The following is a 14792-nucleotide window of genomic DNA, read 5'->3' as shown; positions in this document are numbered from 1 at the left end:
AATGGGAGGGAGGGTGCACAATGTATTTGTGAGTCCTGGTAACAGTGAGCTTTTTTTTTTTTTTTCCCCCCAGTCCCAGATTTAGGATCTTTTTTGGTGTGAGATTTGAAGTAAAATGCTGAAGGTTGTCACCCGTGCTATAATTTAAAAATCTGCTACATGCTGTTGGGATGAAGCACGCTGGGAGACCAAGAGGAGGAAGCATGAAAAAGCTTTTCAATCTATTCAAGGCCAATACTTACAGAGGGTGTTGGGACAGTGTCTCCTTCCATCCTCCTCTGTAAGGCAATGGCTTGCAGGCGTCCCGAGGGGCGTTAGGAGAGGGAGGGGAACCCAAGGAGAGCTGGGGCTCTGGCAGGAGCCCGACACCCAGCCAGGATTTGTCAAGTAGAGCCACCAAATCACGTCCTTCCCACCCCACGTCATGGTCAACAGTGTTCTGGGCCCAAAATTTGTTGGGTGTTTCTTTTTGGTGAAAGGAAGGGGGCAAGTACAGAAAACAAATGTGTTGTGGGTCAAACTGGGAACATGGAAACCTAGCTCTAGTCTAGAAATCCCTGCCTTCTCCTTAAGTCTTCCTTAAGAAAAACGTAGGAAAATGATCTTACTACTTGACATTTTTGGTTGTTTTGATGCTAATGTCATTGCCTGAATACATTGAAGTAACATCTGGTGGAAACTTTTTTTTTTGTGAAAAGTTTCTCTTTAGCTCTTTAAAATGCCATTGTCAAGCAACAGAGGCCTAAATTCCACTTGGTGTAAAAATAATGGACAGGAATATATTTTACATGTGTACTTTTTAAATTGTTATTTGCTGAGCACCATGAAGTAATTCAGCAGTGCAGAAGTAGAGTTCCGTGATGATGAGTGTGAAACTGAGGGCAAACAAGAGTGACTGATTGGGATTCATCTTTTGCAAATGTCTGAAATGAAGGAATAGGGAAACACTCAGAATGGAAAAAATTATGGTAACAGTAACCAAATATTTAGTATTTTCTGTTGGTTGACTTCAGAGAATTTCCCCTTCAGCTTAGATGAGCTCCCCATTACCCTTCCCTGCATGTCCTTGCAGTTGGGGGTGGAACCTTTGCAGCCCGTTGTGGTACCTTGCGTCACCCTGCTGGGACAGGGTGCTGCCTTTTGGGTATGGCAACCCCTAAGCTGGGTCCCCACATTGGACTTCAAACGGAGATTTTCATAATGGCGTATGTTTTTTGGAGGATGAATGAGTTCTGTGTTGCGTCTATGAATGAACACTGGATTCTGAAGATATTTATATAGCGTTGCATATGAGCTGATATTGGACGTACACTCCTCCACATTATTTTACAAATGTACTAGGAGTATTATTTTGAAAAAGTTGCTCAAGTGGCTCATATAGTGGTGAGAAGATTAAATTCTCTCAAGTTGGAGATCTGATACCTCGGTCTGAAATACGTGATCATCATCTTTGAAAAGACTTGCAGCATGTTTTTAATTTGAAGCCGAAACAAAAGTTAGCATCTCTAGAATAACAGATAATACCTTCTGATTATTTTATTTACATCTCTAGAATAAAAAACCTAACAGTGGAACTTAAAAACAGGCAAGATGAATTGAAAAATGTGAAAGGAGACTTGCGGTATTTCCAAGAGGAAAAGGAAGCTGCCTATAAGCAATCGCAGGCGCTCAGGTAAGAACCCAAAAAGAAATGCCGATGCTGTGCCTCCTGTGAACACGTACAGTCAGTCGAGAGGATTCAGTGGAGAGGCGGGGGGAATACTGTGAGCGAGAGGAGTGTTTATAATGATCCCAGTGTTTCTTTTCCAGAACATAGCGAGATGCTGCAGAGTTAGGAAATGTAACCAGAAAATGTCACTGCTGATTATCCTGTTGCTAACAACATCAGCGAGTTCCGCACAAATTGAAAGGCATTAATTAACACTTAATTTGTGCGGAACTCGCTGATGTTGTTAGCAACAAGAGCGTACCACTTGCTTGTAACGCGTTGGAAACAGAGTATTCTTACATATATTGTTTGTAAAGAGTCAACATAAGCTTGGACATACAGTCATTTAAACACGATTTCTCTGATTTTTCAGTGAGAAGTGAGTGTACAATTGTCTGTACAGTCTTCTTCATTTGTGCATGTAAGTTCTAAATCAACATTTAGAGGGGAGAAACTTCTTATAAATACGTTCAATATACAGCATATTTCATACACTAAACTGTTGTGACCGATATATAGTATAAGTTAGCCTATAACAGAAAAGTAGTTGTCGAGTTTACTTTAGTTCCCGAGTTTACCAACAGTAGTTTCTCATTTTAAAGAGGTACATCTGGGGCTGTTTTTCTGTCTTGCAGAAATACGTTGGAACACCATTGCTCAACCCTGAACAAGGCTGTCTCACTCTTTCCTTTGATTAGAAGCGAACTAGACAGTATTAAAGAAGTCATCTCCAGTAACCTGGAGAACTGGGCTGCCATGAAAGAAGAAATTTTTCTCCAAATAAAAACCGTTAGCAAAGAAGCTTTGACAGGTACATCATCTTGCAATAATTTCGGGCAAGTTAAATATTTTTTGGTAGTTGAATGTAACACAGTAAATTAGAAGGTAAATTTAACTGCACAATTTCTAATTCTCACGTTAACTTGACGAGATCCAAAGTGTTAGAAGACCCTGTACTGCTGAGGCACCGTGTGAACGGAGTTGAACTCGGTCCAGTTCCGATCGGATTAGTGTGCTGGACCAAGGGCGTGGTTGGCCAAGTCAGGCTGACATGGAAGTGATATAAATACTTACGTGACTCGAAACAGAAATAATTAGATGCTGATAAATGCTTTCTGTGAGCGTATGGCTAGGACTGCAACACAAAGACTTGGGGCTACTTGCATTTGCCTTGTGTCTCCTGTGGCCAGCTTTTAGCCCGCGCTGGCGTACGCGCGCCGTCCTCCGCGGCAGCGGTGTGATGCCCTTTGGTGGCGCTGCTCGAGGGTCCGGCAAGGCTGCCCCCCGTGGCGTGGGCAGGCTGCGCCTCCCCACTCCACCAGCCTGCTGGCGCCCGCCTCGGGGTGCCTCGCGTGCGGGAGCCACCGCGGGCGAGCCAGCCCGCGCCCCGCGTGTGGCACCTACTCCCTCCTTCCGTTGCCGAATACGACCGAGTGGTATCGACATACAGCTGCCTTTATCTGCGGGGCCTTTGGAATTGAAAGGGGCACGGAGCGGCCCAGGGGCTGAGGGTAATTCCCTTGGCCCACAGCCTGCTTCCTGCTCAAACAAGGGCAGCCTTCAGGGAGAGGGGAAGCTGGGAGCGAGTCACAACCGCTGGCTTGTTTGTGAAGGTCGTGCCCAGCCCTCAGGCTGGCGGTCAGACTTGGGAGCTCCGATTTAGCCTTGAATACCGTTTTGGCTCTGCCTCGGTGAGGAGATTAGTTTGGCTGGAAAAAAAAGTCCGCAGTAGTGTAATTACAGACTGCAACACCCCGAGCATCCAAACAGGCCCTGTGCTGGCTTTTGCAGCTTTAATGGCCTTTGGACATAATCCGGACGTATCTATTCCTTTCCTTATGGTTTCTCAGTGTGCTCTGCGTGTGTGAGTTGATGAGCTGCAGTTTGCTCTGGAGGTTAGTTTTATCGGGGCTTCAAGGCAGCAAAGTAGGTGAGCTGATGTCACACTTTCTGTCCTTGTGAGAAGGAATATAAGGGCACGGTGGGCGACGTGCATCTCCCAAATCACTCTGCCGGTGAAACCACGTGAACTCCAGGGCAAACGCACAGCTGAAATGAAACCTGCGTGCGTGGAGTATCTCAGAAAATACATAGCTTCATTTTAAATAACAGCTCCCCAGTAGCCTATGCTTCCTGTGAAATGAGAAGTAATTTTTAACGTTTTCAATGATTGCTTTGTTCAGACTGGGAAGAACTAAGTGGGGCAGCTGTGCTGCAGGAGCGGGTAGGCACGCATCCCACAGAGACAGCGCCGGGCTCCCAACAGAGGGTTCTGAGCCTGGGCAGCAGAGAGCCCAGAAGGGAGGGCTCCTGCCTGCTGGAGAGGAGCGTGACCAGAAAAGTCACTCTTTAGTATTCGGTTTTTGTAAGAACAATTAATTTAAATGTCAGTGTCCATATCCTGCGTTTTGATTCATGACTTCATCTCCTAATTAGGCTGAGTATTGCATGTCCCGAAGGATTCCTCTCTTCCTGTGCTCATTCTCTGCCTACTTCTAGCTAATAAAGGGAATATGAGCTTGCGTTTCTGCAGACATCTTCAGGTTCAAAGAGATTCATAGCATTTCAAGGCTGCTTTTCCGGCATATCCCTTGTTTCATTTGTTGTAATACTGCAAATATATGCAATATCTGTATGGAAGTAGAAGTGCAGCCTTTCACATCCTTTTAATGATGATACGTGCCATGGTACGTGCTACATATCCCTGACCGTGTTCAGTGTATCCTACTGAGAATAGTGCCACTGTGAATATTACGTACATCCCTAAATCTGGCTTTCTAAATCAAAACAATTAGTCACACATAATTTTTTATCCTTTTTTTTTGGCCTGTGAACACTATTCAAAAGCTTTTGTGTTTTGTTTTATGAGTTGTTCATTATTAATTTAGTAATTTCTTTGTCTATTTTACCTTACTGTTTCTGCAACCAGATTTTCAGAACTTGTTTTCCATTTAGATTTTGGAGAAGGAAAATGCTACATGAGGTGCTGCTGCTCTTCATGCCTAGACCAGCTTGCTTGTTTAGTTTGAAAACAGCTTATAAAAGCTCTTGTATATGTATGTTATTTAGCCTTGTTCAATTAATGGCAAGTAGAAGGAAGTATAAGAACTTAAAATTTTTCATTATTTACATCATTTAGTCTAACAATAAATTGATTTAAATGTGGAGTAGTTGGGAAAGATTGTAGATAATGAAGATATTTGCACCACAAAAAGAATTTAAAATTTGCATGTGGGCAGCCTATAAAACAGATAATAGCTACTTGGCAATAGAATTAGACTTCATCTGACTTGAACTTTGTAATTATTAGTGTAAATAAAAGTGGTACAAATTCTTTGGACAGCTGAACATTTAGGGCTGTAGTTGGAGAAGGCCTAGAGGAGACTTGCAGCTACTTTTGGAGATGTTCAAATGCGCTCATCAAGGATAACTGAACTCGGGAAAAATTATGAGGGTGTAGGAGACTCGCTACACCCCACCCGTGATTTACTTATTTACCTTGCAGGAAAAACTACCTGGGAAACTTCCTGGGACTGCTGCTCTTCCAGGTTGAAGAGCTGATGAAAGATAGTGACAAAGCCTGTCGTATATAATGAAGATGCACTTTGTGATTACTTTAACAGCAGTTATCATCTAAGGAGGGAGAAAATAAGATGTAATACACATGCCCAAACATCTTGTGAACCGAAAGTTTCAAACTGAGCTTTAGCAGAGGCTAACCCCCTTGATATCTTCTCAAATTAATTTCAAAATGAATCTGCAGTTGGTTTTGTATGTCAGCAATGTTTTGTGTGTCTCCTTAAGATAAAAGGCTCGGATTCAAACATTTCTGTCACCAATTGCTATTTCATTTGGAATATATTCTTGTATTTTTATTTGGTTTTGGGATCTTGAAGGAAATACATGTCGTTTAGAATAAAATTTGTATTATTTGTCAATAACACGTGTTTGGCGAAGTGCAAGTGATCCGTGTAAAGAGAAATTGCACAAAGCACTTCTTTTGGCCCTCCATGTTCTCAGCCACAGTGATGCCAGTGTGCGTGGCTTACACTGACCCATGCCCAAACTGAGACTACAGAATGCCTAAGTCCTGAGGTCGTAAATCAGGTGTGAAGAAGGTAAACTTGACAACAGTGTATATGATTTTTTTTCTTTTTTTTTCCTCCTCAGAAATACCCAAATTGAATCAAAGATTGGCAAAATCCCAGAGAGAGAATGAATGCCTCCAGGAAAAGGTAAAACACCTGACATTGGTGGCTGACACGGTCGAACTGAAAACTCAGCAGCTTCAAACTTCACTTCAGCAAGGGAGTGAGCTACAAAGTAGGTGCCGTGAACTACAAAAGGAAACGTTAGGTAAGAGAATACTGACATTTCTAGCGAACTTCCAAGCAAAATGAAATGCAAAAAAATGTTTTAAAAGCGCCACAGTTGTGGCTGGTGCTGTGGAAGCACTCAACAGCCCAGCTGGGGCCTGGATCAAATATGGATGTTGTGCAGTCCAAAAGACAGTATGTCATTCTGAGGAATCTGTTACCCTGCTGGGAACACGAGTCAGCTTAGCGGTGTGGTGGGGGGAATGAAGGAAGGGAGGAAAACAATGAAGGTGGTGGTAATGCAATTATGCTGTTACTTGCCAATCTGATGTAAAACGTCAGGGCAAAGGCTCTGAGATTAAAATGAAAAGAAAGGCTCTCATTTTGAGTGGAAAGCCAGGAAGGATTTTTAGCTATCAGCAGCAGAATTGAGAAGTAGGTCAATGCTAAGCCAGTCTCTTTTCTCATATATTCATTAAACTTGAATCTGTCTGATGATTTGCCCTTGATAGGACGTCTCAAGAATCTAGAGAGTCCTCTTGAAAACTGTAAGAGCAGTAATAGCACTTGAAATTATAATATCTTGTGAGCTCTGTTGAGACAATAACTCATTACAAAAAGATTGTTTATATTAGTATCTCTTGAATCTCTTTTTGCTTTAAAGCAGTATTGCATTCATAGTGCTGGCTCAGAGGCATTTTAAGACCTTGAAACCATACAGAGGTTGTGCTGTTCCGGGCACAGTTTTGAGTCATCAAATTGGCACAGCAATTACCATGCTGCCTTATGCGCAGTGTGTAATGTCAAATTTAAAGCAGCAGGTCTCGGTGCTAGTCATGATGGAGGAATTTCACTGATCCTTCAATACCAGGGATAATATCAAATGTGAGACTGCGAAGTAGAAGGCTGCAGGTACCATCCAGTGAGTTATCAACCTGTGTTGCTGAGAACAGTCTTTATTTTTGTCACTGTATAACAATGCTGCTAGGAGAGCTCCAGCAGCGACGTGTTTGAATGGTAGAAATGAGCAGGTAACTCTACATCATTTTCCAGACTGCATCCATATAAGAAATAGACTTAATATATCTTCCTTTTTGCGGTATTTAATCAAAAAACTAACTTTAAATGAGTGCAAAATCAGTTAGGTTTTGCTCTGACGAGATTCTTCTATGGGCTATTCGCGGCATCCACTTTTCTGGTTTTGGTTGTTGTTTTTTTTTTTTCTTGGGGAGCTGCTAAGTGTTCCGGCATCTCAAAAACTTGCCCGTGACATTTTTCAGTAGGCTCATTGTCTGAATATAGCCACCTCTTGGTACTCGGTTCTCTGTTCAGAGTAAACTCTGGCAGGCAAGATCTGGGTTGATCAGGGGAGAGGGTTGCATTAAAAGTGTTTAGCCGTCAGTCATCAGCCACAGTATCCCGCTCTGAAGACCTGAGTAAATGGAAAGAAATGCATCAGTTCTATTTAAATTTCCTTTTTCAAGACAGTCTTGAACACACTGTTGGACAAGGTGAAAATTCGTAGCTTTTTGTTTGGCTTGTATGTGAAATCACGAGGAGAGATTTTTTTAGGAGACATGAAATAAAATGCTGGTACCTAAATGGTATCTGCTGTGTTGATTTTTTGCGAGAGAAGTAGACAATCTCAATACTATATGTACATTACATATAATATGTATCATATAGGAGACAAGTGCCTGGGTAAAAAATAAGAATAAAAAAGCCAAATCCCAAATAAGCTCAAGATAACATCGATAGAAGGGAGAACACTGAAGGAATTAACTAGTTGCACTGGTTAACTAAATCGCATTGCTTGTCCCAAGAGCATAAGGTTGCCAGTGACTCCTCATGTTTTACTTGAAACTTGTTTGGAAAAGATTCTAAGCAGGTGTTCATTTCTTTTGGAGAGAAGTGTGTTTCTCCTCCGTTAACAGATTCACGTTATGCATTCGTATTATTAGCCAAATAATCTGTGCACGCGTATAATTGCTGTTACAATGCCACAGTCCAAAATTTGGAAATCATATCCTTTAGAATATTGTGTGGTTTGTTTCTTAACATTCCCTTTCTGTCTTTACTTATGCTGAAGTAACCCTAGAGATTGAGCTGAGAGGCTCTTCCTGTACTAGAAATCGCCCAGGCGGATCGTATCGCTCGAAAGACGACAGCCAGGGTGACTGGCTCAGCAACAGCGCGAGCGCCGCAGATCCTGCGGTAAAACCTGCAGCAATGGCTTATTGCAGTTGGTGAAGCTTTCTTTTCTCTGCTAGTAGTGTAGGACTTGGGGAAGGAAAGTTCGTTTGGTCTTTAGAGTGGTCTTGCGGTGCTGTCTGAAAGTTCAGTTGTGCGGCAGTCTGGGGGTTGTGCTGCAAGGGCTGGTACCTGCAGGGATTTACGTGGGGGTTACGTGTCAGTGGTGGTTGTCACAGGTACTCTGTTCAGAATCCATGCACCGACGCTTTGGTACGTGCTTTTATGTAGTGTGATGTTTTGGTCACGCTGTTGTACTCTTTAAGAAGCAGTGGGCATAAAATGCTTGCTTTGCCCTGATACCTGGCTTTCTTCTGTGTGCAGTATAACGAGAAAACTTGATTCCAGTTTCTTTTTAGGAATATCTTGTCTTCTGTCTTTGTATAAATAGACACAAGTAGTGATAAGTCATAAGCAGTCATTTATTATTTACCTTTCTCTAGAAATCTGAGCTGCTGCAATTTTCGAAATGGATCTACCACCTGCCCGCCTGAAGGAAAATGTAATTGAATTTGACGTGCGTTTTTCTAGGTGGGGAGCTCAGCCAAAGTAAAATAATCTCAGTGCAAAAATGGCTCCTTCAGAGTATACTTTGACATTGCGTTTGTGTTGAAAAGTGGTTTAATTTTTTTTCATGTGAAATAAAAGGTGACACAAGTTATTATCAGTTATTATCAGTGCTGTTGTGCAGGCTGTTTTAGTTCCTTAGGAACAGTCCTTCGTCCAAGTTCTGGAACTGTAGATTTTCCTTTTTATAAGGTGCCATGTTTAATATAACTCGGGCGATTTTGCACATTACCGAGTTAATTTTTTCTGGTGAGGTGGCTGTGAATCCAGCGGTAGTTCACAGGCATTCTTGGGAGCTGGAATGTTGGCACTGGCTGCTGTTGCAGAAAGTCTAAAGTCCATTTAATTCAGAATCCTGTCCTCACCGCTGACAAACACGGCGCGGTTCAAAGGCAGGAGCAGGAACTCTAGAGGAGCAATTATAGGATAATCTGTCTTCCTTGCGTGTCTCGTCTTGATCTAAGGGGGCCTTGAGCTAGTGAGGCAATCTTCTAAGAGTTGAAACCTGTGGTTTAATATCATAACACGAGATGTTTGTATTGTTCCCTTTATGCTGATAGGAAAACTACCCGTGGAGTAGTAAAGCTGTTTACTTCAGAGGTTCCTGTAAACAGTGAGTTCATCGTTTGTTCATGTGCGCTGTAAAAAACCCAGTTTTGCCTACCTTTAACTCCTTGGAGAGTTGCCTTGTTCTTATGTTAGAAGACCAGAGAAAGATGCTCGCAGTCTAAAAGTTTTTTTTAATTTTATTTTTTTTATTATTTTTTTTTTTAGAGATGATTTGGTGTGATGCATGCATGGTTTTCTGGCTCATCTTCTCAAAATCTGAATTTACTTCCCTAAGTTGGCATGTTGCATCAGACCCTCGCATCAAGCAGTTAGTTATATGTAGGTTCTCATTTCTTACCTTTAATAGAGATGCATAACTTATGGCAGTAACTGTAGTGTATATATGTGAGTACCGCATTCTGAGCAGGTTCAGGCTAGATCACACAGGCCATCTCTACTTTTTGTGCTGAAAAAAATCTGAGCTTACAAAGAAGTGCCTGGTCTAGAGGCCCTGTAACAGCCTGTGGATCATCACGGTGGTTTTTAGTACAGGGTACTGCTGTACGAGAAAACCAAGATTGCTCAACACTTCCTGTAAGATGATCACGGCTTTCAGTGGCTTAGAATATTACCAGACTTAACTAATCAATGATTTTTGAATATTAATTCCAGTAAAGCTGGTCACAGCTTTCGCAAGAGTGGGATGGCCAGAAAAGCCATTGGGTTTTGTGTTTAAATCTTACGCTGCAAAAATTCAGTTGAAAACCCCATGAACTTTCTGTTTTCCAAAAAAAGGACTTTGAGACTGGAGGTTTGACAGTGTTCTTGACCTAGAGAACCAAGTTAAACTGACCAATAAGCCTTTGCAAACGTTGAGTAGATATTTGCTGGGGTGGTGACAAAGCTCTCTGTGATTTCGGTTTACGAGCCCCCAGGGTACAAGGGATGGGCAGCACTTCCCCAAGCCTTGCTTGTTCTGGGGCGCAGGGCGGCGGGACAGCAGGCAAGGAGGCCGGCTCTGCCCCACATCCCGTGCTGCCGAGTGCCCTGGCCGCTGGGGAAGGGGAACAGCCTGGAGGGGTTGGGAGGTTGTGACAGGGCTCCCGGGGAACTTGGCTCACCGGCTGCTCCGGAGGTGAGCCGGGGAGCGCACCCCGAGCGCTGACACGCCGGTCCTGAATCGCTGGAGTTCTTTCGTCCTGTGTGGCGACAGACTCGGGAATCCTGTGAGGGGGGGAAAAAAAATCAGTGTGCAATTATCTTGTAATGCGTAGTTAATAAAGCATGAAGCAGCAGCTGGTGTTTTGGTACGTTTGACTGCAGCACCGACCGCAATCTCTGGTGCAGTTTCTGAGTGTGGCCCTTACGTGGCTTACCCTGCGGCCTGGCCTGCACGCCGTCCTTGCTCGGTGAGAAGCATCATCAGAGCAGTTTCCTTTTTGGTGTGAGACCCAGAGTCTGCTGTCCCATTCTGGCGATGACTCAAAACCAGAATCCAAGAATCCACGGTCGTTGCAGGATGTTCTGGAATAGCGTTCGCAGAAGGAAACTGGAGCGATGTGCTAAAAGAAGTCACTTGATTGGGGGTAAGACAGTTGTGCTGCGAGGTGGCTGGGAAGAGGGTGCTCTCAGCAGCGCCCGTGGAGGAAGAGCTGACGAGCGGGTGGCTGGAGACAGCGTCCTTCATCTCTCCTGCAGCCGGGGAACGCAGCTTTCCCCAGGCTTCGTGCTGCGCGAGGAGCAGGTGACTACAAGCTGCTGTGTGGTTAAACACAGCAGGTACAGGAGAAAAAACGAGAGAACTTTTCCTTTTTTCCTCCTCTGGCCCGGTTCCAGATGACTCTTAAGATGAACAATGGTTTGTTGCGTTGGGCGTCCTCAGCTGAGCAACAGCTCCTGTGTCCTTCCCGGGCACTTCAGTTTTAGTTTCTGTTCTTCTGTTGCCAGGGAATCGAGGGAAGGGAGCGTACAGAGGGGGCTTTTGGTGGTGCCCAGCGTTTCACTGGAGCAGGTCAGAGGTGTCAGTAGCAATGGGACCGCAAGCTGTCCTCTGCCCCTGCTCTCCTGGCATCTCAGTCCTGCGTGCACCACAGCTCGCTTCCACCTCCAGGCCATCACCAGGGGCTCTTAATGTTTTTACCAAAAGAAAAGCTAATGAAAGTCTCCCCTTTACCTGCTTCTGATGAAAATTTTTACTCTGTCCCCATAAATCCTGTGGGTTTATATCTGTGTCAGCGCTGCTGGTGGATTTGGTTTCTACATTTTTGTGGTTTCTGTTCCGTATTTATGGTTTAAGGAGCTGTACGTTGTAGTTTCTGTACTGATGGGATCGAATCCCCCTCTGATGGCTGGGCGTTTGGGGCTGTAACTGGTACCACGTACTGGAGTTGGTGGGTATGCCTCCTTTTGCCTTTATTTCTTCCATCCTGGGTGCTTCCAGGAGTGAAGAGTGCTCACTGCCTTCTCTTCCAAACGCTATTGCCAAGATTGCGTATCATCTAGTTAGCTCGTTGACCTCTGTAGGAAATTGCAAAGTAAGGACATATTAATCAGCAACCCAGGTGGTGAGTGTCACATCTCAAGGGTGGAATGTAAACTTAACTTTCCAGAATGACCCCTTTCATCCTGAATGCTTCCCCGAGTTAATTTGGGGAGGACGTTGGTGATTCAGCTCTCACCGGTTTACGCTGCTCTTGGAATTCAGCTTTAATATGAGCAACTGTGGAGTTCTGGTTTTGACAAGAGAAGAAACTGGGGATTTATTGAAATAAGTTATCATTTTTCACTTTGATGTGACATAACTGAAAGTGAAGGCATAACTATTGAAAGAAGCCTAAAATGTTATAATATTCTGAAAAAGCTTTATCCAGGCTTACATCTTTATCAGTTTTTTCCACTCCTAGCATTGATAGGAGACCTAGCCAAGAGCTATGATCTATGTTTTTGTTTTGGTTGGTTTTTTTTCCTTGTCCACTTCAAGGGAGTGTCTTGGAAGCTGCTTGTTTGTGTTTATAAAGAGATTTGAAAATTTACAATGCTCTACAGAGCTACTCCTTCCCTCAAGAAGTCTGTGAAGTGCACTGACATAATATCTCTCCTGCTCACTCGCCCTTTTTAAACATGTTTCCAGAGAAGAGGGATTAAAACCCCAAAAAAGCGTATGTAACGGGTTCACTGAAAGTTGTCTCGGTGGTTAGTGTGACTGTGCGGATTCTCAGGCATCTCGGCGGTGGAATACTTGAGCAGAAGGGTCACGGTGACCGCCGCTCATCATGCTGTGCTGTTTGACTCACTATTTACTTATTTTGCACATGTCAGGTTTCTTTTTTAAACAGTGTATAATAAGAACTTGAAATAGCAGACATTTTGTGGAGAAAACACGAATAAAACATCAAATATGGAATTCATACAGAATGATAGGACTACGGAATCTTAATGAAGAGCTAAAATATCAGCTGAGCAGGTTGTTTGACGTGAGGTATTTTTAAAATTTATTTTTATGAATTAAAAAAAATGTAGCAGCTACTTAATAATAAATCAGTTATTAAGAAGCAGTTAAATGTTTGATGTGGATATCCAGAAGGGGATTTCAAGGCAGAAAGACTGCTAGCTCAGGCATTTTTATTCTTCCCTTCCTGAACAGATCAGTAAAAGACAAATCCATTGCATTTGAAGAGGTCTGTCTGTATGGAACTTGTAGCTGGACTGAGGTAGTAAAGCCAACTAACACACTGATGATAATGTTCCCTTTGGAATGCAAAACATTATTTTCTTCATGAAACGAGCATCAAAGATTATATGAGTTTGCTGTGGTGTTAAAATTAATTAGTAGGAACAAACACCACTTTTTGGTTTTTTTTTTTCAATTGCCTCACTTGATTGTAGTGAAAATCAATTCCAATTAGTGGATTTACACCGTATAAAGTCAGTGTGTAAGAAATCAGCCAGATCTAGAGTGTCCGCGGTTTGGGAGGGTTTGTGGGTTTTGTTTTAGTTTGCTTTTTTTTTTTTTTCCCTGCCACAAACTGCTTTGCAGCTAATATCCCTCTGTGGTACTGAAGTAGTTCGATGTTCCAGAAGAAAAAACTACCAGCATTTGTGATTTACATATTTTGAAAGGGTTTTCATCTCTGCACCCAATATTTTGAAGATTCTTGTTTTGTGTATTTGCCATAGAATTGTAAGTTATTGAATATTTCATATGACAGCAGTCATTTGCAAGAGCTGAAGCTGAGCATTAGCTTCTACTATTGTTTCTTTGTTCTTGTGCTTCTCGTGAGTTGCCAAAAATTATCTTTGAGAGTTACATTTTGCCAAAGAGGTGAGTTTGATTGCTGGTTTCATGCCACTTTTCGGGCTCACAGTGCATCATCCGGTTAGCTAGAGGTGACAGGTCTTGGAGAGCACTCAACATGGGCTAAGGTCTGGTGAATAATTGTCTAATCAAGTACACTCACAAAAAACCAATCGATAATGCCTTGTGATAGTGTCTTTCTAGTCTTAGGGTTGGGAGCGGCAGAAGAGCTGCAATAGCACGTGCTCCTCAAAGAGCGGAGCTGGTATCTGTGCTTTAATTGTTATTACCAGCAAATCCCTTCCTCCGCCCTAATCACAGATACAGAATAATTTTTCTTCACAAAGCCATTGCAGTTTTTCTTTAGCCCATTTATAGTTACAGGTTTATCTCTGTATGGGTTTAAATTGCTGGCTATGCACATGAAATCTGTCTTTTAAATCTTTTGAGGCTACAGCTTCATAGGCTACTTAAGTTACTAAATATAAACTTAGCAGTGGTCTGCTGACATAATAAGACTAATGAGAGATGATTGAAAAATGCAGGCAGCTGTAGGAGTAGCTGGGTAGTTTGAGTGGGGAATGTTAGCACTCTTCATGGAGAGAAGGAGCAGTATTTTCATCTACATGAAGTGTCTCTAATGGCACTTTAAAGACTGCTTTCAAGAGCTTTGAAAATCCAGAGAGAATAGTTTCCTGTAGTTTTAGGTAGGCTGCCGTTCAAATACCAGCTATTCATGCTACAAGTACTGTTGAAATATTTTTTTATTAATTCCAGCTGCGGTGCTAAGAATTTGAAGGGTGAGAGCTGGGGAAGGCAGTGTTGGTGTTTGAACAGAATGTGACAAATGGGTTAGATGAAGCAATGGCTCATTAGCGCTTTTCAGCATCTCTTAGAGTGGAAGAGGAAACAGATGAATACGATGGAAAGGAGAACGAGGACGCTGTTTTCAGCTAGGTGTGGGGATGACGCTGCTTGAGTATGACTTAGTTACAGAAGGGCCTCACTTTCCTTCTTGAGGAAAAGCAGGAATCCATGTTAAAGGAAATATTTTTGTTACCTTTTTTTTTTTCACCTGCTTGGCCTAAACACTGAGGGGGAGGGAAAC

General features: G+C 42.8%; 1 protein-coding gene across 1 annotated transcript in view; it reads left to right on the top strand.

Annotated features, from left to right (window-relative positions):
• Positions 1 to 14792, top strand: part of LEKR1 (leucine, glutamate and lysine rich 1) — a 61784-nt gene that overhangs the window by 23264 nt on the left and 23728 nt on the right. Inside the window, exons 8-10 of the mRNA XM_086468618.1 lie at positions 1553 to 1672; positions 2344 to 2519; positions 5879 to 6064. Of these exons, the coding sequence (XP_086324744.1) occupies positions 1553 to 1672; positions 2344 to 2519; positions 5879 to 6064 (482 nt within the window). The remainder of the gene's footprint in view (positions 1 to 1552; positions 1673 to 2343; positions 2520 to 5878; positions 6065 to 14792) is intronic.

Source organism: Leptosomus discolor, chromosome 7 (assembly GCF_034619465.1).
Source record: "Leptosomus discolor isolate bLepDis1 chromosome 7, bLepDis1.hap2, whole genome shotgun sequence".
NCBI lineage: Eukaryota > Metazoa > Chordata > Aves > Leptosomiformes > Leptosomidae > Leptosomus > Leptosomus discolor.
The sequence above is the reverse complement of the archived record's forward strand: the minus strand, read 5'-3'. Positions and strand labels throughout refer to the sequence as shown.